The following is a 24024-nucleotide window of genomic DNA, read 5'->3' on the forward strand; positions in this document are numbered from 1 at the left end:
AAGAGGGATAGAGAAAAAAAAAAAAAAAAAAAAAGGACATAAGGCTTAAAAGAAAGGAATTGAATATGAATAGTTCAGCTGGCTTAGTGGACTTACAAGAAAAAAAAAATCCATTACAACACATACCTACTTGTGAAAGGAGCAAACAAAGCATAGTGTGGAGTTAATTTAATGCAGGTCTGTGTTGAATACTGAATGTGCGGCCTAAATAGGACATCTATTGTGGAGTATAATGCCAGACTATGGTGTTAATGAAAGCTATAATACCAGCTGTGGTAACCACATGCCACACCTCGTGGAAGTACCTTACCGTTACCCCCCTAATTACAAGATGTTCACATATCCCACGTCTGGCATTCATTGGCCCACTAATGTGGTCCCTACCATACATGCCAAAATCTTAATGTACCTCCCAGAAAAGCAGCATGCAGTGAACAAGGCATTCTCATGACATCTTAATTATAGACTAGACCTAATTGGATTGTACGGGTGATTGCAATAATGCCGCATGTAGCGTAGTCACGTACAGAGAGGGCTGTACAAGCTGCCTGAGCTGCAGGCTCAAGAGGTACAGATGTCCCGAGGGTGGAGGCAGCAGAGGTCAGACTACAAGGGGAGAGGAGGACAGGAGCGAATAGAAGGAATCAGAAGGCAGAAGCTGGAAGAGAAAGATAGCAGTCAAAAAGTATGTGATTTCATGAAACAAAAGTCATACTTGCACAATTGTCAGAATAAACCGATTCAGTTATTTTGAGTATATTTAGAGGAAGAGGGCAGAGGACAATCTGTTCTTTTACTGAAGGTCATACATACCCATAGAACTCAAAAACCAGCCATTAGCTACTTAGTCTGCTTAAAAGCTAAAATCCCAAACTTAATAAATGCTGTCTAAACTCAATAAGTATTAACTAGGCGTACATTTAAATATGTGCACCCTGTGTAGGTCTTCCAGATCTGCGCAGTAACCGGCATGAAGCTCCTGCACCAACTGGATATTTCTGCTCTCCTTGGGTAGGGTGACTGGTCTTGTGTCCCCCTGTCTTTCTGCTCTGCCCAGGCTGTGTACAGCCAAGTGAGGTCATCACTGCTTTTACAACGTAACATTGATATGAAAATTAATTGAACACGACAAATTTAAAATTATTTTTCTTTGGGGCAAATGAGGAATACATATTTGTGCCCAAAGTTCACCTTTATGCATTTAACAGTTCTAGACAAAGCAGCCAGTCAAGCTATTAAGCCAATTTTAAAAACAAAACTGCACCCCATTTACTTTGACACCCTTGAAAACCTTCATTCACCCATTCTATGCTGACCATCTCTAATATTAAGCAACACCTAGGAAATTTGGATAGCTTTGTACAGCTGAGGATTTTTTTTCCCCTGGTTCAGACCTGCTCAGCTACAGCATTATAAACAGGCTTGTGTTGACACCACTGTATGAAGTATATCTGCTGCACAGAAATGGCTGTAGTGGTTCTAAGTGAGCTACATTTTAGCCAGTCTATTCTTAAAGTGGGATTCCCGGCAAATTACTATGAAAAAAAAACCCAAAACACAGGTAAAATGTATCTAGGAATTTGTTTACTGTTGGACTGCCATACTGGCTGACACAGAAGTTTTCCAGATTCCTGGATCAGTTCCTCCCTAACTAGTTAAAATTGTTGAGGCCATTCATTGTATAGAGAACAAGCTCTATAGAGATCCAGGAAGCCAAACTGAAACAACTAATATGTTACTTTGGCTGTAGAGTGTTGGAGCACTATAAATCACAAGCCTAGCTGCTTTTAGCTTTGGAAAAAAGCTTTTGAACACCACAAAAATGAACAATTTTCAGCCATCCCATTCCTTTATTCACCTTTGTAGCTTTAGAAGGGGTGGACTCCAGCTGGTTTAATGCTCTTGTTTGGGGGCTATAACCAGGAGAGGTGCTGGGTCTCTGCAGGTCTTCTTCCAGTTTACCTATGTCATAGGAAAGATTTGTTAAAACCCAATTTGAGAAGAGTACAAAAGGAATGGGTTGTAACTAGGAACCTTGTAAGGGAAGGCCTGAACACAATATACTGAAAGTATCAGGATTTATCCTACTGCCTTTGTGGGCAAAAAACAAAAAAAACAATGTCTATGGAACGGCCTTAAAGTGAACTTTTCTGTTTGACCAACCTTCATAATTGCCTACGGTTTCTCCCAAACACCAAGCTAAGCCACAGTTAGATTGCTGGTTAATCCAAGCAAAAAGCACAGCAGTAGCAGCCTGCTTCATAGCTGGCTTTGATTCAGACTCATCCAAATAAGTGATAAGTCACAACCAAGCCACCCAGCTGCATTTAAGTTTAACAAGCTGCAAGAAAAGTGTGGAGGACGGAGCGCCACTTAAAGCTCAACTTCGGGATTAGAAACTAAAGCCTTCCCCCTTGCAAGGGTTACACGCTCTTACAGGGGGGTGCATTACCTAGCGTTTCCCTTGCTCCAGCACGATGCAGGACTACCAACCCTGCATTGAGTATGAGGTGATCATCCAAACTGGACCCAAAGAACCTTGAGGCAGCAGCACTAGACTGGTCACACATCTGGGGAGGGACACTGCTGGAGTGAGGAATAAAGTATTACTCCTCATTTAGGCCTCCCTACACTAAACATGCATGTAACCCTTGCAGTGCAAGGGGCTTACTGCAAGGATAGATTGATTAACTCCAGGACAGCTTTAAATCTACATTTACCCAAGAGAAAGTAGGATTTGGAAAAAATACTATTTGCAGATATTTATATATAAAATATATCTGTGCTTTAGGTCTACTCATTTTGTGTATTGCACGCTATTCAATGTACAACCTAATACAAGTAAACCAGGTACAAATACTGAAATTCTGCTGGTTCAGCAGGAACCGGACAAAATTTTCAGTCCCCGTTTTCCCCCCATGTTCAACAGAAAACAGTTGTTAGACCAGTTTCTGTAGAACAGTCCTTCAAGCAGCAAATGCAGCCAATTGAGTCCCTGCTGTTGGACTACAACAAGAGTTCCCTGCATCCTCTGTTTGTGTGAATGCAGGGATCGGAGTTTTTGTTACATTCAACCTGCTGGCGGAGGGGGGGGGGGGGGTGAGAATCCAACATGGACACCCAGCTTAAGGTGTGAAATGTAAAAACCTTGATCTACAAACACAACGGGATGCACAACCATGTCATGAAACCTACTAAAATACTTTTTTGTAAACAACTGTTATAGTGCCAAGTAGGGCAAAGTACATACGGGGAGGGGAAAAAAAAAAAAAAAAAGTACCGTTGCTCTCGGACACTCTCCTCGGAGGGGTAATAGGAGTGCTCTCAGTCGTAGATCTCTGTAAAGAGACAGTATGGTTAACAGTGCAAAAAACAAGCACAGAAAGAAAAAGCTATGGGGTTCACAGTGCATAAAACAAAGCAAAAAAAGCTGCCCTCCTTGGACTAGAAATACCTTTTCAGCATCAAGAGGTGCATTGGAGAGGACAGGACTAGGTGGGACATTCTCCTTCTGCTCAGACTTCTGGTTTACCATATCATTCCAAATTCCTTTCACATCATTCTGTAAAATAAAAAAAGGAGAAACCAATGCAGCATTTTTCCTCAATAAATTAACACTGATCACGGTCCATGGAAGTCTGCAATTCACAACTGTATCACTTCTGGGTGCCCAAGGGAGGGATGCATCTGCTTCAAACCACTTTTTGAAATACCAGCAAGTCCCCCCCTCCATACAGCTGTAAACAAGGTTACTGTTCCTTAGATTCTAGCTATTCTTCCTAAATACATTCGGAGAATCTATTGAAGGAGGGTGACAAACAGTGAATAGAGATGGAATAATTTAACGTTGTGTTTTGGAGGCACGTTACGGCTCAGATGGGATTCTGAGACCTCCTGGAAAACCGAAGTAGGCCACAGGGGAAAAGAGGACAAGTATGTCATGCTCCAATAATTCTTGGTGGCTCTGGGACTGGCAGTTTTCTGGTGTAAATTAATTGCAATAATGGTATTTGGGATCATCTGTCAGCATGGAGATATGCTGCAGGAAGCCCAAATTCATACCATTTGGCATTTTCATTGTATAGTGACACCAAGAGCGCTTTCTGAAGTAGGCAGATAGAAGGTATGTCACAGTCCCATTCCCATCTTTGGTCTCTGGTGCAAGAGAAATTCATGTGGGTAACCAACTTCATGCATGTTCATTGTGTTAGGCCTGTTTCAGAGTTTGGAATGCACACACTACTGTCTTTATACTGCAATCAATGCTCCTGCAAACCTTCAAATATCTGCTTCTCAGCCGTAGTTCCAAAATGCAGAGGAGAGAGAGTGATGAATTGGGCAGTTTGTTACTCAAATGCATGCCCGGCTGTAGAGCTGGGGTCCAATACTCTGTGCCAATGAAGATTTGGCCAACAGTCCATTGATATACAGTTTGGTAATGCTGCCTTATATTTGTCAGAGACAAGTCCCTTAAGATAAAGACCAAAAAGGTATTTGCTGTATAGTCACCTATGTCCATGTAAACATTACAGTGGCTTGCATGCTCTTCATTCCACAAGCATTGAAGCGTGCTCACTGGGTGAAACCCACAAGAAGCACTTCTATGTTTGCTTACTAACCAGCATAAGGTTTGTGAAGCCACCTAGAACCTTCACCAGCACTGTATATGCTGCTATGAGTCTGCCCAACTACAGAAGGAGACTGAGCTGGTATAAGTAGGAACACTTGTTTGTCTGCTTAAAGAATGGGACCAAAAGTAACTATGTATATGACATACTTTTCCAGGCAGCTACTTCAGTGATCCCCACTTGCTTCCAGGTTCTGTGCTGAGCACCTGGCCTGGATCATCGTAAACACATGAGGCTGACCACACAGCGCAGGTGCCATTCATAGAATGAAAGCAAAGCATTCTGATTGGAAGAGGTGGAGAGGCAGCTGCCTGTTGTAGGACCCAAAACAAGTGGAGATCACTGAAGTAGTGGTTGAGTCTACTTCAGGGATCCCCAGATTTCAGTTGCATTGGCCAGGTATGTCACATACATTAAATCAATAGGTCCAGACTGGAACAATGTAACATAAGCCTTGTACACATGAGAATGACAAAATACCATCATGAATCCTATTGAAAATGAAGGTTACTAAATTACAAAACTTCTTGTACAACAGACAACTCAGGAAGTCATGTAATTTTTTGTTTGAGCATGCATGGGCTTAGTCTTCCAGATATTTTGGAACAAATACTGTGCCGATTAAACAAAAATCAATTGTTCTGGTATCGTACGTGAAAAATTGTGTTTGCCCCTTCAGATAATGTCACTTGAACTGTCGTAAATGGTGTATTAACAACCAGATTATCGTACCGTCGATTTGAAATCGTTATTTTTCATCCTATTTTCTGATCAGGTGTATTAGGCATTAAGTAGAACATGTCAATAGCGAGAATTATTCTTTAATGGCTCATTGCTGAGGGACTTTATAAAACTGGAGACAGAAAACAGGAAGTCATTATAATCAACATCCCATCAAAGCACTAACTAGTGACTAGTTAATGTCTCAACACAATGCATCTTGGGAGTTTATCTGAAGGACAGTTTATATTACAAAAGCAAGGTCCAGTTTTTACTGCCACTATAGACTAATAGCCAAATAGAGCTTTTAAATCTGGTGTTAGTGGAAAGGGTTACTGCAAAATTAAATCAGAACAATTTAAAGAGTGCTTAAAGCTGATGACTACATCTTTCTGAAACTAAACAGATTTAGCAGAATAATTTCCTTTTCAGATTTCCTGAAATTAAACCAGAGAATAGCTGCAGACAGTGAGTCATCAATGAGTGTTCTCCGCTCGGCCGAGCACAAAAGAGGACACCACAATAACCTGATGACCTCTGAGGAATAACAGTTTGCTTTTCAAGTGATTGCCATTCACCAAATTTAAATATGATTAAACAGGATTCTGCATTAAAAAGTGTTAAATCACATGCCCAAAAGGAAGAGGAGTTTAGTTTTTGGATAGAATGGGGGGAAGGTAGGTACTTTCGGTTTTTAGCTGCTCTATCCAGGGCTTGGTTATTGGAGAATTACCCTTACATTTTTTCCTGGTGGCAGATTTACCAGACAGAAAATAAGGATAAAATCTCAACCAGAAATAAAGTGTTCAAGTATGGGAGGGATGAAAAACGCCATAATTTTTCTGTTTCGTGTCCATGTTTACACATTTTCCCTGTATGAATGGTAAATTACAGGACTAAAAAGTTGAGGGAAAAGCTCTAACGGAGCCATGAAGAGTAGTAAAAAATACAAAAGTTCGACCCCTTCCTTTTCGAAGGAGATAAACAACTTTAAAGTGTTAGTAAACCCCACAACAGTAAAATCAGACTGTATATGCACTAAAGCATGCTTGCTATACTCCGTGTGGAACCTAAGGGGTTAATCCTCTGCCTTGTGTAAAAAGGAAGTGGATTCGGTCTTCCGACCCTCTGACCCTCCCCTCCCTTCCACTGACCCCTGATCATTTCCTGATAGTCTATGGAGTCAGGCTGCACATGCTCAGTTTGATGGGTATTTCTAGAGGGTTTTTTCCCCTGGGAGGATGCATGTGATCAGCACAGAGCCAATTAACACTATCCAGACAGAGGTTAAGGGGTCTCGCAACCTCAGAACAGTCAGAAAATTCCTACAAGCTTTAACCAGTGCTTGGCTGGTCACCGAGTCACACGGCTGCTCTAACTTCTGATGAGAAACGTGATTTAGCAGTTTAGATTTACTAAAATTGCATTTCCCTGTTCTGTGTACTGTAAGAATAAAGTGAATGCAGAGTCCTGGCTTTAGTAACACTAAGTGTTGGATGTAGAAATTTTAGGAATGAATAGACTCCAATATAAATCCCTCGGCAGGCAAAAAAGCTCCCATATTACTTTGTATTGGTTGCCTGGAGTTCCGCTATGACCATTTGTAAATAAAATTCCCCAAAGCTCCAGGGGTTTCTGGCAATTGGATGGCAAGATCATATATAGCACCATTTGATTGTAAAATCAGGAAGCACTAAACAAGTTTAGTTTGGAAAAAAAAAGGGGGGGGGTGTCCATCTGTGACAAAAGAGCTCATTTAGACAAAGGATTTTGATTTTAACTCCAATCTCATTTAAAATTTTAAACAAACCTGCTGCTTGCATTGTGCTTGAGTCAGGCCAGCAACAGGTTAAGTTTGATACAATGCAAGGCTTTTTTTTTTGCACTGGTCCTGGAGGTACTGCAATACCAGGTCGATGCGTGGAGTGGACAGAGCAAGCTCTTCTTCCATCTCCCTGTTCTAAAAATCCATTTAATATATAGTCCCCAGATAGGGGACGTATCAGATATTAAACTGATAAGAACAGATACTACACTTGATCTTAGCCAAACTTTACTAAAGCCCATGGAGTCTTCTGTACAGCGTAATTCAGATAAAATAGTTTGCCTGATGTTCCCCTGGACAGCTCAGTCTGTAAAGTCAAGTCTAAACAAACAGGCAGCACATGGGGGAATAAATCCTGTTCTCATTCCACAAATACTTTCAGCCATTCCATCCTTTATCAGGTAGTGTCAGGTTTCTAGGTCTGAGGTTCTCACAGCAAAAGAATTTATACATAGCTGTGTATATCTGGGCGAGTGTCCCTGACTGGCACAATTTTCTAACAATCTTTGTAAAAAGATGAGTCAAGGGATTAGAAAATCCCACCCCACCTGACAATTCAAAGGAAACATACATCAGCTGACACTACTAATACCCTCCTGAAAAATCCAGAGACTAGCATCATCTAGATTGAACGGATCACTAGCCTGGAATACGCAGATCAGGAGTGAAGACCGCCGGCCGCATACTGGTCACAGGCCCATAAAGACAGCTGGCCGCACACTGGTCACAGGCCAATAAAGACCGCCGGCCGCATACTGGTCACAGGCCAATAAAGACCGCCGGCCAGCATTTTTAGAAATGAATGCATTCCCATGAAAAATAACCTCATTGTGTGTACCAGGCTTAACACTTCACTGTACGGAAGAGCCGTTTTGTCACTTTAAGACATGAAGCGTTCGAATTGGAACACTTTCACTATCCATTGAGGGCGTTTTGTAGTCAGGGCTGAAAAGGGTAGGGCTTATACTGGTTTTAAGATAACTGTATGAAGTACAAAATGAGTTACAACAGAGTGACCCTCGCTCATAATAAATGAAGACAGAAAAAAATGTCCATTAAGTACACTGTCAGCAAGGGAGGACCCAATACTTGATATAAGCATGCGCAGAACACTAAGATCTGTCAAGTTTCTCCCCTTGCAACCAGTTCAATTTTTTTTTTTTTTTTTTTTTTAAGGTCATATCCTTCCCTAGCAATGAGGTGGAGAAGTAGATTAATTGCTAGAATTTTAAAGAAAGTTCTGCTATACATTTCATACATAAGGCCCAAAATAAGCCAGTGAACATTCATTCTGTACACAAAGCTGCAGAGTAGCCAAATTTAAAATGGAAAGCCTCAATGTCCAATAGATCGCAGAAAGCACAGATTTACCAAAAAACCTGAAATATAGGACTGAGCCACCGGGTTGCCCTGGAAGTCACTTTTTTGGGAAAAGGCACAATTATGGGCCAAAACATTTTTTGCTGGGTATTGCAAGAGGCATATAGCTGCTACTACATAGTAGGGCTGCATTTACTTTCTAAAAGCAGCATTTCATCTGGAAGTATAAACCCAACGGTTATGCTTTCCAAATCACCTTGTTTTGCCTATTAAAAGAGGAAGTAAACCCTCCTGACACTTTTACCTATAGGTAAGCCTATATTAAGGCTTACCTATAGGTACTGTAAATATCTCTTAAACATGTACCGTTTAGGAGATATTTACCTTACATGCAGCCAGTGAGGTCAATGGCGCATGCGCTCTGAAGGAACGGCCGCTGGTGCCGTTTCTTCAGAGCCCCGTGCCGTGACCATCAGCTCCCGCGCGCAGGAGTGACGTCACCACGGCTCCGGCCAGTCAGATGGCCGGATGCCGCGATCCCGGAAGACGGGTGACTGGACATGTCGCCCGTCATACAGGTGAGTGGGCGATGCACACTAGCTCATTATGGGTTTCTCGCTCAGGTTACAGCAAAAAAAAAAAAAAGTTGAGGGTTTACAACCTCTTTAAGGAGTAAGGCGACTGGTCAAGGGGCAAATCACTGCTAAGTCAGATGTGGATCCAACAGGGGCTGCAAGCTGAACCTCCCCCAACTATTTATAGCTACAGATTCTCAAAGCTCATCAGTCAGACCACTCAGTCCATAACTCAGAACCAAAGCGTAACAAGGAAGTGACCATAGAATTGATCATTTCAAATTCTTACTATAATGTTACAGTACTAGCCTATATCAAACTGAACAGGTGAAGGTGCTTGTACCTTCCAACATTACAGTGCTGCCTGGTCCTCAGACTGTCAGGCCACCGATTCCTCTAAACAGATCACAGGAGAAATGGTTAGTACTCGGGACGGCATCAAACCTTTTCTGAAAAGCATGTACAATAGCTGTAAAACTGCCAATGCATTTCAGCTGTTAGGCCTTAGTCATGAGTAAGGCCCGACAACTGAAAGGTGTTGGCTATTTTACAGCCATCATACATGCTTTTGCAATAAAGAAAGACCGTTTGATGCCATCCCAAGTACCAACCATCTCTTCTGTGATCTAGATTAGTCTAAGGCCCCTTTCACATGACCGTTCCAATCAGATTGTCTATTCAACGCTATGGACCGGCAGATGTAGATGAACTTAGGTCTGTTTACAGCAGCCTACCTCCATTCTGCTCTGCTAAAAACAAAGGGGATGCTTGATCCTCTGTAGGTGGCAGTGGTGTATTTTGGCTTTGTGCTGCCCTAGGCAAGACTAAAATTGGGCGCCCCCTCCCCCTCTTACGTAAATTTGCCCCACTCCTTTTTTAACGGATGCGACTCCCTCCATAATTGAAGGACTGCAAGTCCCAGCATGAACCCTTGAGATCTCATGAGAGGCTGGTGAAAGAGAAAGCGGCTGGTGAAAGAGAAAGCGGCTGGTGAAAGAGAAAGCGGCTGGTGAAAGAGAAAGCGGCTGGTGAAAGAGAAAGCGGCTGGTGAAAGAGAAAGCGGCTGGTGAAAGAGAAAGCGGCTGGTGAAAGAGAAAGCGGCTGGTGAAAGAGAAAGCGGCTGGTGAAAGAGAAAGCGGCTGGTGAAAGAGAAAGCGGCTGGTGAAAGAGAAAGCGGCTGGTGAAAGAGAAAGCAAGAGAGAGACAGCTCTAGCAACCAGTAACCAATAGAGTCTCAGGTGGAGGGGAGGCAGCTTTTTTGCTGCCCCCTTGCAAAGTGCCGCCCTGGGCCTGGGCCAAAATACAGCACTGGTAGGTGGATTGGAAGAAGACTGTTTAAATTGACAGCGGAGTCAGTTTACAGCTGGCCACCCATAGAGCCGAGCAGGCTCTACCCGTGTCTGCTCTACAGAAACTGACCAGACAGACCTGTAACCCACCTGCCCTGCTTGGATCAGTGGACAGATCCCCTGCTGATCTACATAGTCTTCCCCGTATATAAAAAAGGAGTCCAATTTACACATTGCCCAACCACCTCTGTAATAGCACCTAGTTAGTTCTAATTTTCAAAAAGAAAAGACGTACCGTGGGTGAGACTGGCTTGGTCTGCTTGGTCAAAGCAGCTTGATACTTGGCCATCCTCTCTTTTAAAGAAGTGCTCTCCAGGACATGAGAAATTTCTAGGCTTTTCTGAGAGGTGAGTTTACTGGGGCTGCCATCAGGAGAACCACCTATAAAAGAAATAGAACCGATTACTGCTGGAAAAAAAGGAACAAATCAGCTGTACATCTACAAACTAGAGTATGCAATATGCTAAGAGTTAAACCAACAACTGAAACTAGTACCAATCTTTGACCAATTATGCCAAGAAAAGAGAAGGCAGATTTTATTTGAAAATGCAGTTTTGCCTAAGTGGTCACCTTGGGTCAACGCTACCTGTGTTAGTCAGCTCTCAGCTCAAAGTGGAACAGTAACTGATCACACAGCATGTGAAACATGCAGCCTTGGCGTCACTGACTACCTAACTTGTATGACAGCTAGGCAGGGAGCCTTACTGAAGACGACCTGAGTGTATGACCACCCGGGCATCAGCACCACCTCACTCGCCTCTTAAAAGTAATAACCCTATGCAAACAAAGCTATACAGGCTTTTTTTTTTTAATATAAAAAGGAAGAAGGTCTATTAAATGTGTTCTAATCCGACAACCATCAAGACTGGTACAAAACAAACATTCTGGCTTAATATTTACTCTGCAATTAAATGGAAACACCTAAAGCAAAGCACATTTTTTATTTTTTTTTAATCTGTGACCTTTAGGAGAAAAAGTCTAAGCACCCAAAACAAATTTGGATATTGTCTGGAAAGCATGATAACCAGCCCCTTACCGATTCCCATACTCCTCAATACATGCATGACACGTCAGCATCAAAAATATTCTAAATTGGGCATTTCTTGCCATGAACAAAACAAAAAAGCTCCCCCAGCTCCAGCAGCACAGATCAAATGGTCAGCACCTACCAATTTACAAGGCAGAATTGTATCAAAGGATCAAAGTAGTTGCCCCATGTACACAGAGGTTATTAACTATTAAAGTACTCTAAAAACACACCAAAATTAAATCCTCTATATATAAAAAAAAACACACACACCACTATAGAGCAGCCATTAAAGTATCTGCAGTAATCGGTTTTAAACCACCAGTTAACATTAAGGTAGGTTCAGGTGTTCAATCCAGTTTGCAAATCTGCAGGCTCCTATAGACTTAAAATACCACACAGTCTGGCAATTTAATACCTAGATAATACAAACTCACACAAGTGGACAAAAAGGGAAGCTTGGCAGGCACCCACAGATGTGGTGAAATAGATACTGGGCAGGAAAAACCACCCTTGCCGATTGTTTCCCCAAGAAGGCTTTGGCATTAGGGAAGGACTACAAACATATGCACAATCCCTGATGTTGCTATAAATGGAAATTTTTTTCCCCTTTTGTCTGTACTCCCTATAGCATGGGGTGCAAATGGCTGGAGGACTCAACCTGATTAGTAGTCCTACAAGTTAGATCTCATTTAAGAGCCTTGATTTGGTAATCTTGACATGCACTACTGATGTGTGAATTTTAAAGTAGTATTAAACCTAAAACAAAAAATGTAATATCCATAAGCAGAAAAAAGCAGCGTGCAAAGTTCCACTAGAGTCCATTCACACTAATCCAACTTGGACTGTGACTTGTCAGCCTGACAAGTCGCGGTCCCGTCACGCTCCCATTGCGCGGTACAGGAGCCGTTCTAATAGGAGTGACACAAGTCGCTCCGACTTAGAAAAAGGGTCCTGTACTACTTCGGGGCGACCTGGAGCGACTTGCATAGACATTTGTTTTATGAAGTCCTTGCAAGTCACGCTGCACGCGACATCACAGGTCGCCCCCTAAGTTGGAGCGACGTAGAGTGAACTGAGCCTAAGTTTCAACCCCCTAGGGTCGGCTTCCAAAGGGTCCATCCAGCATGACAATACCAGCTTTGAAAAACACAGTGAACACCACTTGTAGGACACCTGGTCAGATCAGCTTCAGCTCATTTAAGACCACTCCCCGCATACACATTTTACCTGCTTTCAGGCTTAACCAACTTTTTTGATTAAGCCAGGTGAAGTGCATTAAAAGGGCATGGTTTTTGGAAGATGGTGAGGTCCATCTGTCATAAACTGACTGGGTGCTATGCCGTTGTGCGCCTCCTTTGACAAAAATATATATTGCAGCAGCCACCACATCTAGTGATTAGCAAGCTGCATTTGTTTTTTCCAGACTTTTCTCTCCCCCCCCCCCCCTCTGCTTTCATCTGGTGATCCTGCCAGTGACACACCTGTGTTAGAGTACCTACACTCTGAATGAAGGTTCAACAGACACCAGCATTGTCAGTCGAGGGGAGTGTTCGGTTAGCAAACTTAACATGGGCCGAATGTCAGGCATTAACATTCAGCCCGTATGTACAACAGCCGTTCTGACAGAAGATGGCTGTTCAGCTGGCTTCTGTTGAAGGGGCATGAGCAAAAAAAACACGCAAGTAGTAAAAATCAGTATGACTTACAGCTGGAGAACAGTTCATGCTGAGGGTCAGATGGATTGACTGACTTGTAATGTACGCTGATAAGCCATAACTTTATGACCACCCACCTATTAAATAGGTCCCCTTTTGCCACCAAAACAGCCTTGACTAGTCAGAGACATGGACTCCACTAGACCTCTAAAAAGGTATGCTGTGGTATCTGGCACCAAGTCAACAGTAGCAGATCCTTTAAGTCCTGTAAGTTGCAAGGTGGGGCCTCCATGAACTAGACTTGTTTTTCCAACACCTACCACAGATGCTCAATTGGATAGAGTGGTAGATGTCAAGTAACATCCACATGAATGGCAGGGCCAAGGTTTCCCAGCAGAACATTACCCAAAGCATCACATGGCCTCTACCAGCGTGCCTTCTTGCAATACTGCATCCTGGTGCAGTTTCCTCTCAAGGTATGCAAGGCACACAAACTCAGCCATCCACATGATGTAAAAGAAAATGCGATTTACCAGACCAGGCCAGCTTCCACTGCTCCCTGGTCCAGTTCTAATGCTCACGTGCCCATTTTAGGTGCTTCTGACTGGACACGGGTCAGCATGGGCACCCTGACCAGTTGGAGGCTACACAGCCCCATACCCCAACTGTGATGATCATTTTTTCTGCTTTCAAACACATTAACTTCTGGAAGAAAGGTTACTTCCTGCCCAATATATTCCACTGATTTTCACATGCCATTGTAACAATGTTAATCCCTTTACCGGTTAGGCTCGGTTCACACTGGGGCGGCACGACTCTGTACTACTTCGGGGGCGACTTGTGCATTCCCATGCACCACAACTTCGGAGCGACTTGCATGGACTTCACATAATGGAAGTCTATGCAAGTCGCCCCGAAGTAGTACAGGACCCTTTTTCTAAGTCGGAGCGACTTGTGTCGCTCCTATTAGAACGGGTCCTGTAGCAGTCAATGGACCGCGAGGGAGCGCAAATCAAGTCTTAGTGGTCAAAGCTATGGCCGATCAGTGCATTTCTAGCAGCTTCACTTGTTTATTATACACACTACAAAGTGGCAGATGCTACAAGATGAAATCTGGAAGCCTCAACTAAAATTCAGGAGTACTAGGGGGGACGTTGGACATACCAGAGGCCTGCTTCAGAAATACCAAGCATTAAACATGCACACTAGTCATTTTACGGAAGCACTTACTCTCAGTAATGGAGTACTCCGAATCCTCAGCTGAAATGTAGTTTTCAGAACCAAGTTTTCCAACGTTTAGTTTCCCAGGTTCCCGCTGTGGATGCTTTGAAGAGGAAGGAAATATAAAATTAGATCAAATTATGATAAAACCCTCCATCATAGATAATCAAGCAAGGCTACCCACGCATAGACAATTTCCCATCCCAGCTAATTAAATTTAAAATCAGATTAGAAAACTACTATGTCTGGAACATAACACCACAATACATTAATAGGGGAGTGAAGGGAACTGCCAACATTTATCCTGACCCGAGATAATGCATGTTTAAAAACAAAAATTTGTTAAAAAAGGCATTTTAGTGGACAGATAGCCCAACTACCATCTCATGTCTAAAGCCTTGTTCACACAGTGTACACAACATTCAGCATTTTTGGCCATGCACCCGCACCACTGTCATATTAGAAGCAACAGCTGTGCCCGTGTAGCCCTGGGTCTTCCACATGAATGCAAGGAACACCTGTGCAGGTAAAACACAGCCAAATAGGAATAGAAAAACAGGTCTTCATTCACACAGTAATCAAAGATGATCATAAAGAAATACATAGTGGTAATGTATAACTTATCTAAATGGATCTTACCCCCAAAAAGGAAACCATGAAAAATATGCACACAAAATGGAAGTCTCCTCATATATCAAAAAGTGCCAAAAAAAAAAAAAAAAATGTATGAAACCCCCCCCCTGCCTTCAGCTTATTTTTACTTCACACAAAAAAAACTTGGAGTAAACCATGCAAGAATCCACTCAAAGGAAGAAGGGTGTTACTACCCAAAAAGTAGTGCAAAGGAAGAAGGGTATAACTACCCAAAAAGTAGTGCAAAGGAAGAAGGGTATAACTACCCAAAAAGTAGTGCAAAGGAAGAAGGGTATAACTACCCAAAAAGTAGTGCAAAGGAAGAAGGGTACAACTACCCAAAAAGTAGTGCAAGTTGCAGGTGTGACCAACCAGCGCAGTCTCCACAACCACATGCAGGCAAACCCGCTCAAATCACAGGCAGGTGGCTGCATGCATCCAGTTGGAGTTCTGATCTGTACATCAGTCCCACATGGGTGGTCAGGGATACACTTCAATATCTGTGTAACCACTCACCTGCCACTGATTTGAGCATGCTGCCTGCACACCTCTGCATCATGCACAAGTGTAGATGTCAATGCGCCCATGTGAATGAGGCCTTAACTGGATGTGACTCCCGGGGCCCAAGTTGGGTTCCTCGTATTCGGATTCAAGGTATCACACAGTGTATATAGCACTAATGTCTTAAATCTCTGGCACACCAGTCCACAGTAACACTGAAACTGTTCAAAGCATGTACAGTTTCCCAGGATTTCTAGTACATGTTATCAGAGGATAACTTGTTAGCAAGGGTAGTGTCCCAGCTCCTCATCGCTCACCAGAGTATGTATAATGAAAGCCTTCCTCAACCATGCCTCCTCGCCAGACCCAAGCACCTGACCCATTTATTGTCCCTCTCCCTATCGCTTACTGAGCAACAGCGTGCCAAAATGTGGGTACCCCCATTTAAAAATCAGTACTAAACCCTACAAACCTTTTCAGCCAAGGAAGCATCTTAAACTCTGTCTGATCTGTGACTGCCATGATGCTGCACATGATTATTTAGGACAGATTTTATCAAAAAGTTGCCTCACTCAAGATGGCCGCCAAAAGGTCACCAGTGGTTGCAGTATCCAGATAACTGCTCCCTCTGAAACAGAATCCATGAGGGGACAATTTCCCCTGACAAACTCTACTCTTCAGTATAATGGCACAGTTCCATCCACTGGATGGAGGAAAATCTGCATCTACCTACATTTTAGTAACGTTATCACTTCTGGACTGAAGGTGAGGTACCTCCCCACAGTTCCTATTTCCTTCAGTAAACATGAAGAGTTTCCACTTTTGCATTAAACTGGAAAAAAAACCCCACACATACCAACAGATCTGGGACACTATAAAAGTTGTCCCATGGCCATGGGGTGTGCAGACTGGGGAATTCAGAAGAAATTATGTAATTTAGCTTTCCATCTGGGCTAATTATCTGTTTTGAGTACATTAAACCTTTGGAAAATTTCCCTGCACAAATACACCGTATGACGTCATACGCTAGTACAGCAAATAGAGAAAAAAAAAAAAAAAAAAAAACTTTAGTGCAAAGAATTTACCTATGGCAGCCATAAGACAATGAATTGATCACAATCCACACAAATGTATACTATGAATGCAGCATTAAAAGAAAGCATTTCCATACGTGATTGTGTATTTCCATAACACGCCATTTACTGCCGCACAGATCTTTGCATGTAGCAGCATGTTATGGCTGGTCTCATGCACACATTCTCAGCTTGTACTTCCCTCAAGCATTTTCATTGAATTCGAACATGTCACTTGCTCTATAATGTACTGATGGGAATAGTGGAGGAGATTGCCAGAAAACATTGATTGTAACTTTACACACAGCTGCAGTATTAAGCCTCGTTCACATGGGATGCACATAACCATTCACCCATAGGGGGAAATGGTTACCTGCACAGGGGTTGCAAATAAAAACCCTACAGACACCTAGTGCATGAGGCTTACCTATAGGTAGTGTAAAGATCTCCTTATTATGCACCGTTTAGGAGATATTTACTTTGCATGCAGCCAGTGATGGATGCGCTCTGAAGGAACAGCAGCTCCTCTGCGCATGTACAGGAGTTACATAGCCGCGCCGGCCCAACAGATGGCCAGAGGACGGGAACCCAGAAAGAAGACAGGTAACATGTTGGCCATGTAAGTGTTGTCTGGGGGAGTTTTTAGTTTTTAAAAGTAAATAATGAGCTAGTATGCGATGCATACAAGCTCAATATGCCTTTGTCTTTCAGGTTATTTAATTTTTTTATTTTTTTTTGGGGGGGGGGGGGGGAGGTGTACAACCTTGAATGATCAATAAAAAATAAAAAGCCAAGCTTGCCGACAATGCCACAGTTGTCACTGGTTGACCAGTGGGTTTGTCATGCTCGTCACTGCTGTCCTTTGAGTATTTGGCTTTTTGGTTTCTTTGATCAATAAATCTCACATAATGCACTAGGTGTTTGCTGCCCAGTTTGTTTTTTGACATTTGATTTTCAGGGGGGCAGCATAACCGCATTTCACCAGAGGAATTATATATGACTCCATACAGCATCTTGGTCTGGCGACTCATTTTATGTGCTGTAGTAGTTTGTTCTACCTGCACAGGTGTTGCATAAAAGCAGTCCTATTAATGGCACTTGAGACAGCAGCTGCATGGACACAGGTGATGCTCCCAATCTGACAGCTGTACATGTGGTTTCAGGGCCATGCACCTTTATGGATGTCACATTGTGGAGTGGCGGCTGTGTCCATGCAGCTGCTGCCCCTATTGATAGCAATGGTACTGCCTGCACGGAATATCTGTGAACCCCTGTGCAAGGAAACCCTGCCCTCCATGAGCAGTACAGCCTTGTGCATGACGTCAGATGCAAGACCTCTCCTTACACTAAAAACCATCCTTCTGGTTTCAACTTCGTAAATTACACATATATTCCATTTTGTCCAATAATCAATCGAATGGTAACTAAACCTCAAACCAGCCTGGTCAGACTGTAGATAAATTTACCTCCCAACTATACGCATCTAGTCATGGTGTCACTGCCTTTCCTAGAGCGTCTTAGGACCAGATGGCAACAAGCTATTTAGGATCTTGACGACAACTGGGACTTTTCCTTTTGGTCCTTAGGTTTCTCTAAGGGATTGCCTAAATTCAGTTCAAACTGGTACACCGTGCATACTTTACAGCCTTACAGGTTGAACAAAATGAACCCCCCTTCTTTCCCCAGGTGCTGGCGATGGAGGGGCCCCTGGAGATTTTACTCTTTTGGACCTGCCCGGTCATTGTCAGGTTCTCGGAGGAAGTATTAGCCCTTATCCATCTGGTTAGCGCCATAACACTACAACCCACCAGGTCTATATGCATTCTAGGTCTGATTGAACATTTCATCCCCACTGTGGCGGAGCACACTCTAGTACAGTGATGGCGAACCTTGACACCCCAGATGTTTTGGAACTACATATCCCATGATGCTCATGCATGCTACAGTGTAGATAAGTATCATAGGAAATTTAGTTCCAAAACATCTGGGGTGCCAAGGTTCGCCATCACTAGTGGGTCTACTATTGTTTTATGCCAGAAAAGCCATTCCACTTAATTGGAAGACCCCCACCCCCCTTCCTGGAAACCGCTAGTTAACAGTTTGTCTCTCTGGGACACATGCCAACAGAGGCTGTCCCAAAAAGTATGACAAGATCTGGTCCAAATGGTTAGCTGAGCCCTCCATGGCCAATGATGTGCCCTCTACTTGAGGGGTCTATTCTTAATGCCATTGTTGGGGCAACAGTTGCTTTGCTGCCAAGTCATTTCAACTTTCACCATTTTGGTTATGTAGGTCAATGCTCATGTTGCCCATCGGCCTATGGAACCAGGCCTTTTTCTCAGTGAGAATCTCCTAATGTCTTGACAGCTACATTTATGATGCATATTGTATTACGCATCCCGTGAGGGTAACCCTGATACTTATGATTTATGTATGCATTACAGGTTTTGGACGATAAAACCAATAAAAAAAGAGCCAAGACCAGCCTGGACACCACTGGTTTTAAACCCAAAGCAAACCTATTGCAGCTTACTAATAATGCTGCATTGTAGGCTTTAATTTTCACCTAGGGATCCTGCCAGCAAGTCTATTTTCAGCAGAACAAGCAGTCCAACAGATGTAGCAGTTCACAAGGTTGGGACAAGCCAACCATTTACACTGGCAGGGGCACTTCCAATGGTCCACACGTATGTAAATCCTTTATCCCAAAAACAAACACTTGCTGTAATTGCATAAAAAAGTATTAGCTGGAGTTCAACTCCAAATTTGTTTGTGCATCCAAATCTGATTATACATCCAACTCTCCCCTCACCACAGAATGACAATGCAATGGAAAACTTGTGGCTTACAAAGCCCAAAACAAATATCATTTTATGTATGGGGCTTTGGTCCTCAAGCTAGGCCACTGAGAACAATCAAACATGACATTTTGGTCCCAACAGTGATCAATACATAGGATATTTAGGTTATTTAGGTTTATTAGGGCCGAAACTACTATCAATTATGAAAATAGTTGTCAACCATTTTCGTAATCTATTAGTTGGTCAGATGATTAGTTGACCTGCATACAGAATGCATTATCGGTTTACATATCAGGAAATACAGCGAAACATACAGTTCAGTATACTGTCCATACATGTCAGAAGACAGTACAACACACATACAGCTCAGTACACCATCCATACATGTCAGTAAGTACCTGAGAGATCATGTGAATATGTGAATATGTGAAGAGCAATTCATCATGGGACATGTAGTCCTGCACAGTATGTGAATGGTTCTAAAGGCAGAATTTTTTTTTTTTTTTACCTTGCTATAGGGGCACTCTGAAGGGAGGAGGAGCCAGAGGAGTCGGGGGGGGGGGGGGCTCAGAAAAAGAAATCAGGGCTGCTCTGTGCAAAACCATTACAGAGAGCAGGAAAGCATAAACAAAAAAATAAACATAAAAAGCAGCATTGGTTCACACCTATGCATTTTTGGTGTTTTGCAGAAACACACTTCAGTTCATTTAACATGGTTTCTTAAGCCTCGTACACACGCAACGATTGTTGGCCGTGAATTTTCGGCCAACGTCCGATCGGACGATTGTCGGCTTGTTAGTATGATGATTCCGACAACCGACTGCGACTTTTCGGCCGAACAAAATCTGGTGTGCATGCTATAAAATTTGTTGGCCATCACCACAACGGCCGATTTTTCGTCAGTCAGTACAGATGTCGGCAGACAAACATCAGATGAGCAAGACTGGGCATGCTCAGAGAAGAAAAAACACGGAAAGTAAACCAGCACATGACATCACTTCTGAAGTTGGTTGTCGTTGGCCGAGAAAATTTGTGTGCAGTCTAGAGCACATTTCAACCAACACAACAACACTGGACAAAAGACGGCCAATCGGTCGGCCAACAATCGTTGCGTGTGTACGAGGCTTTATGGGACGCGTTCACATCTAAGCTTTTTTTCAGCCGCTGTGTATTTGGAAAAAAGTCACTGACTTTTTCAAACACAAAACTGTTTTGCTTCAATAGACTTCAATGGAGAAGCTGCAGAAAAGCATGCAGAGTGGTTTTGCCACAATTTGCATTTTTCAATCTGCCCAAAAAAAAAAAAAATGCAAATCGCAGCAAATTCTCGTGTAAAAATGCAAAAACGCACAACAAAAAGTACTGGATAAATGGATCAGAAGCAAATTGCATTGGTGTGAACTGAGCCTTATTCTGGCAATATACATCTCGATTTAAGGACGAGAATAAACATTCAGTTTTAAAATGAATGTAATTTCTGAACGAAAACCACATACACGGTCTGAAAATTCCCTTGACCAAGACGTTTTCTATTCTGCTCCTTCGAATTTCCCTGTCACTGGTAGAAAACAGTGGATTTGACCCCACTATCAGAAAATTGAATAAAAGGTTCTTAAAAATAATTTTTTTTGAAGGAAGACATTGTTTTTGTATGGCCAGCATAAGTGACAGCAGGCGCAGGGAGCTTTTATCAAGCCACCTGCCTATGACAAAGGATCTGTCATACCTAATATTACAGTTCGGTCATATAGATAATGCAAGAACAACAATGGCCTTTTTTTAAACTTTACATATTCACTAAATTATACACCACTAAGATTATCCGATCAATCGAAACAATGGGCCAACTAATCGATGAAAATTAGTTGCAGCCCTAATGTTTATAGTGAAAATACGTTATAGCCATCATGACCCTGGTGCCAGACAGCAATCAACAGGAGTAAGGCTGGAGACTTCTGAACCTGTGTACATACTGCAGATACATGCCCAAAAAAAACCTAACTGAATTACATTGCCCTTCCCCACTGCCACCCAGCCCTTGCCGTGTCACACTGATGGACAGGCATTTCTGCAATTACATCAGCTATACAAACCATTATGAAATAAAAAAAAAAAAAAACACTTTTTCCCCAAACCCCAAATGCATAGCAGCCCACAGATGTTATTAGAGCCATTAAAAAGAATAGTAATCCTTTTGTCATGCATTCAGACAGGTGTAAACAGGACATTTATGCCCAAGATATGGGAGACCATTTACCTGCTTGAAGATTTAAATGCATCTGTCCACTTCTAGGATTTATACAACCCTGATACACAACCCTGTCTGGCAGGGCGGGAGACCTGTTGCTGTTCATGAAAGCTTACTGGTCTCCTACCCTGCCTGTGACTGGAGAAAAGAGAAGGTGGAAGGAGAAGCAGAACTATGTGCTCATGTCTGCTGCCCCCTATCTGCATGTTCTTTATTAGCACATGAGAACCACTACTGACTTGTGCTGCTTCTGTCTCCCATTCTAAGCTCTACCGTACAGGCTCTGCAAGAGGCTGATACCAGGTTAGATTTAGGCATGCCATATTGCAAATTTCTTTCCTGCAACCACAGGTTGCAGGAAAGAAATTTGCATGGTTGCCCCATTCCAGACAGTGCTAACAAGGAACTCCCTCCTGCCAAGCCATTGTCTGCTTTGGGGGGAGAAGGAGAAGGGGGAGAATGTGGGGGGGGGGGGGGGGGGAGGAAAGCTATCCCTGCCAGGTGAGGACAGCGATTATCGCTAGCAGCTATAGTCACAGCTTGCGATAATCACAAGGGAATCTGGCAGGCTGGTTGCACCCAGCTTGATCAATCCAACTGGGTACATTCAGCCTGCCCATTAAGGTTTTCTACTGTGTATGGCTGGCCTTTGGTACTTTCACACTTTTTAAAAACACACACACACACACACACACACACACACACACACACAATTAAAAGCTGCTGTATGACCGTATAAGCAAACCCACTGATGCACAAAAACAAGACTCTTTACTGTCTAAATTGGCCCTAGTATGTGCATGTATGAATGGGAGTTAGGGACCTTAGGTTGCAAGTTCCTAGAGGGCAGGGACCGATGTGAATGTACAATATGTAAAGCACTGCATAAAGTGACAGCGCTATACAAGTACCTGAAACAAACATGCGACTGAGCCAAATTCTCCTTCATTTGTGTGTCTCTCCGAGACACGGCAGCTCACAGGAGGGTTTCAGAAGCAGAGGCAATGGCATAGGTGTGCCAAGAGGCCGTTTGAACAGCTACAGGATTGCAAGTCAGCAGAATTAATGCCAATAACCACACCCTACAAATATATATTTCTCATCCAACTGTAATGCAAGCAGGCAAAGCCAACATGAACAGCAACTCCGCTGTGAACTTCGGAGCAGTGCAGCATTGTTGCCATATCACAGGAAGCTGCATTAGGTGGGCTTCACTGGCAGGATCAACAGGTATTTAAAGGACTTTGCAGATGGGGGGGGTCAAAACAGTGGCGGCCTGTCCATTATGGGTGTGGGGGCGCCACCCCCCCCTATCCATGCATCTGGCCCCCTAATCAACATGCAGGGTGCCGGTTTCATGGATTCCAATGGGGGGGGGGGGGGGGGGATTTTTTTTTTTTTTTGAAGCATGCGATTAGAGCCAGAGCCCACCCCCAGTTGTGTGACAATAGCGAATGAGTAGTCGCTATTGTCACACTGATTATCCTCCCGGCCAATCAGGAAGCGAGTCCTGAGACCCGTTTCCCCAATTGGCAGAAAGAAGGCATCCTCTTGGCTAAGGAGGGAGGAGATGACCGCCAAGAGGGAACATGGAGACTGAGGGGGGGGAAGCTGCCGCCACTGCCTGTCATTCACTCGGAGCAAGGTAGGTAAACTGGCACGGGGGAGATATGGTGGTGCGGGCTGGAGTAATTGGGGGGGGGGGTTCCATCTGACGCCCGCCACCCCGGTCAAGAAAATAAAAATGCTCAGTGTAGATGGGCTTTTAATGAAATGCTACAGCTCATGTTTTTAATGGGTGGGGGGTGTAGTATACAAATGTAATGTGGGATTCCTTTCAGGTACAATGACTTAAAATGTTAAAGTCATAACAAATAAACCTAAATATACACTACAAACAATAATGGGACATGTGTTTTACACATGAAAACCAAGTCTAGCCTAATTGAACATCCTCCATTCAAACATAGATGGCAACGTTTTTGTAAAGGCTGCAATTGTTCTCCCCAACCTTGAGTAGGAGTGACATACACAGGAAGTTTTACTTGTTACAAATTGGCAATTACAGGCCCATTCATATGCAATACACACAAACAGAAGAAGATTGTCATGCACAAAGCTGGGGGCCCTTCACTGGGTAATTTGTTGCATCATGAATAATTCTCCCCTCCCCATAGACCCTTCAAAAGCCTAGACTGGCAACAGAACATGAATTTTTAGGAAAAAAAAAAAATAGGCCATTAATCCACTGCTCTGGCTTTCCATAAGTAAAACTGAACTCTAGGCACAGCCATTCTGCTTAGGCACCTGTTGAGTACCTTCCTCCACAATCAAAGTTATAAAGACTATCCAATGACTACGGCGCTGTACAATCCTCCCTCCATGTTTAGATACTAGAGTAAAAAAAAAAAAAAAAAAAAAAAAAAAAAAAGAAGTTGTACACTT

At 43.0% G+C, this 24024-nt stretch overlaps 1 protein-coding gene across 2 annotated transcripts in view; it reads right to left on the reverse strand.

Annotated features, from left to right (window-relative positions):
* Nucleotides 1-24024, reverse strand: part of LIMA1 (LIM domain and actin binding 1) — an 83006-nt gene that overhangs the window by 16832 nt on the left and 42150 nt on the right. For both annotated transcript variants that reach the window (XM_082246524.1, XM_082246523.1), the window contains 5 exons: nucleotides 14333-14426; nucleotides 10653-10798; nucleotides 3455-3562; nucleotides 3281-3338; nucleotides 1859-1962 (listed from right to left, as the gene is read on the reverse strand). In XM_082246524.1, coding sequence (XP_082102650.1) covers nucleotides 1859-1962; nucleotides 3281-3338; nucleotides 3455-3562; nucleotides 10653-10798; nucleotides 14333-14426 — 510 coding nt within the window. The remainder of the gene's footprint in view (nucleotides 1-1858; nucleotides 1963-3280; nucleotides 3339-3454; nucleotides 3563-10652; nucleotides 10799-14332; nucleotides 14427-24024) is intronic.

This window comes from Pelophylax lessonae (assembly GCF_965119305.1).
Source record: "Pelophylax lessonae genome assembly, chromosome: 2".
Lineage (NCBI taxonomy): Eukaryota > Metazoa > Chordata > Amphibia > Anura > Ranidae > Pelophylax > Pelophylax lessonae.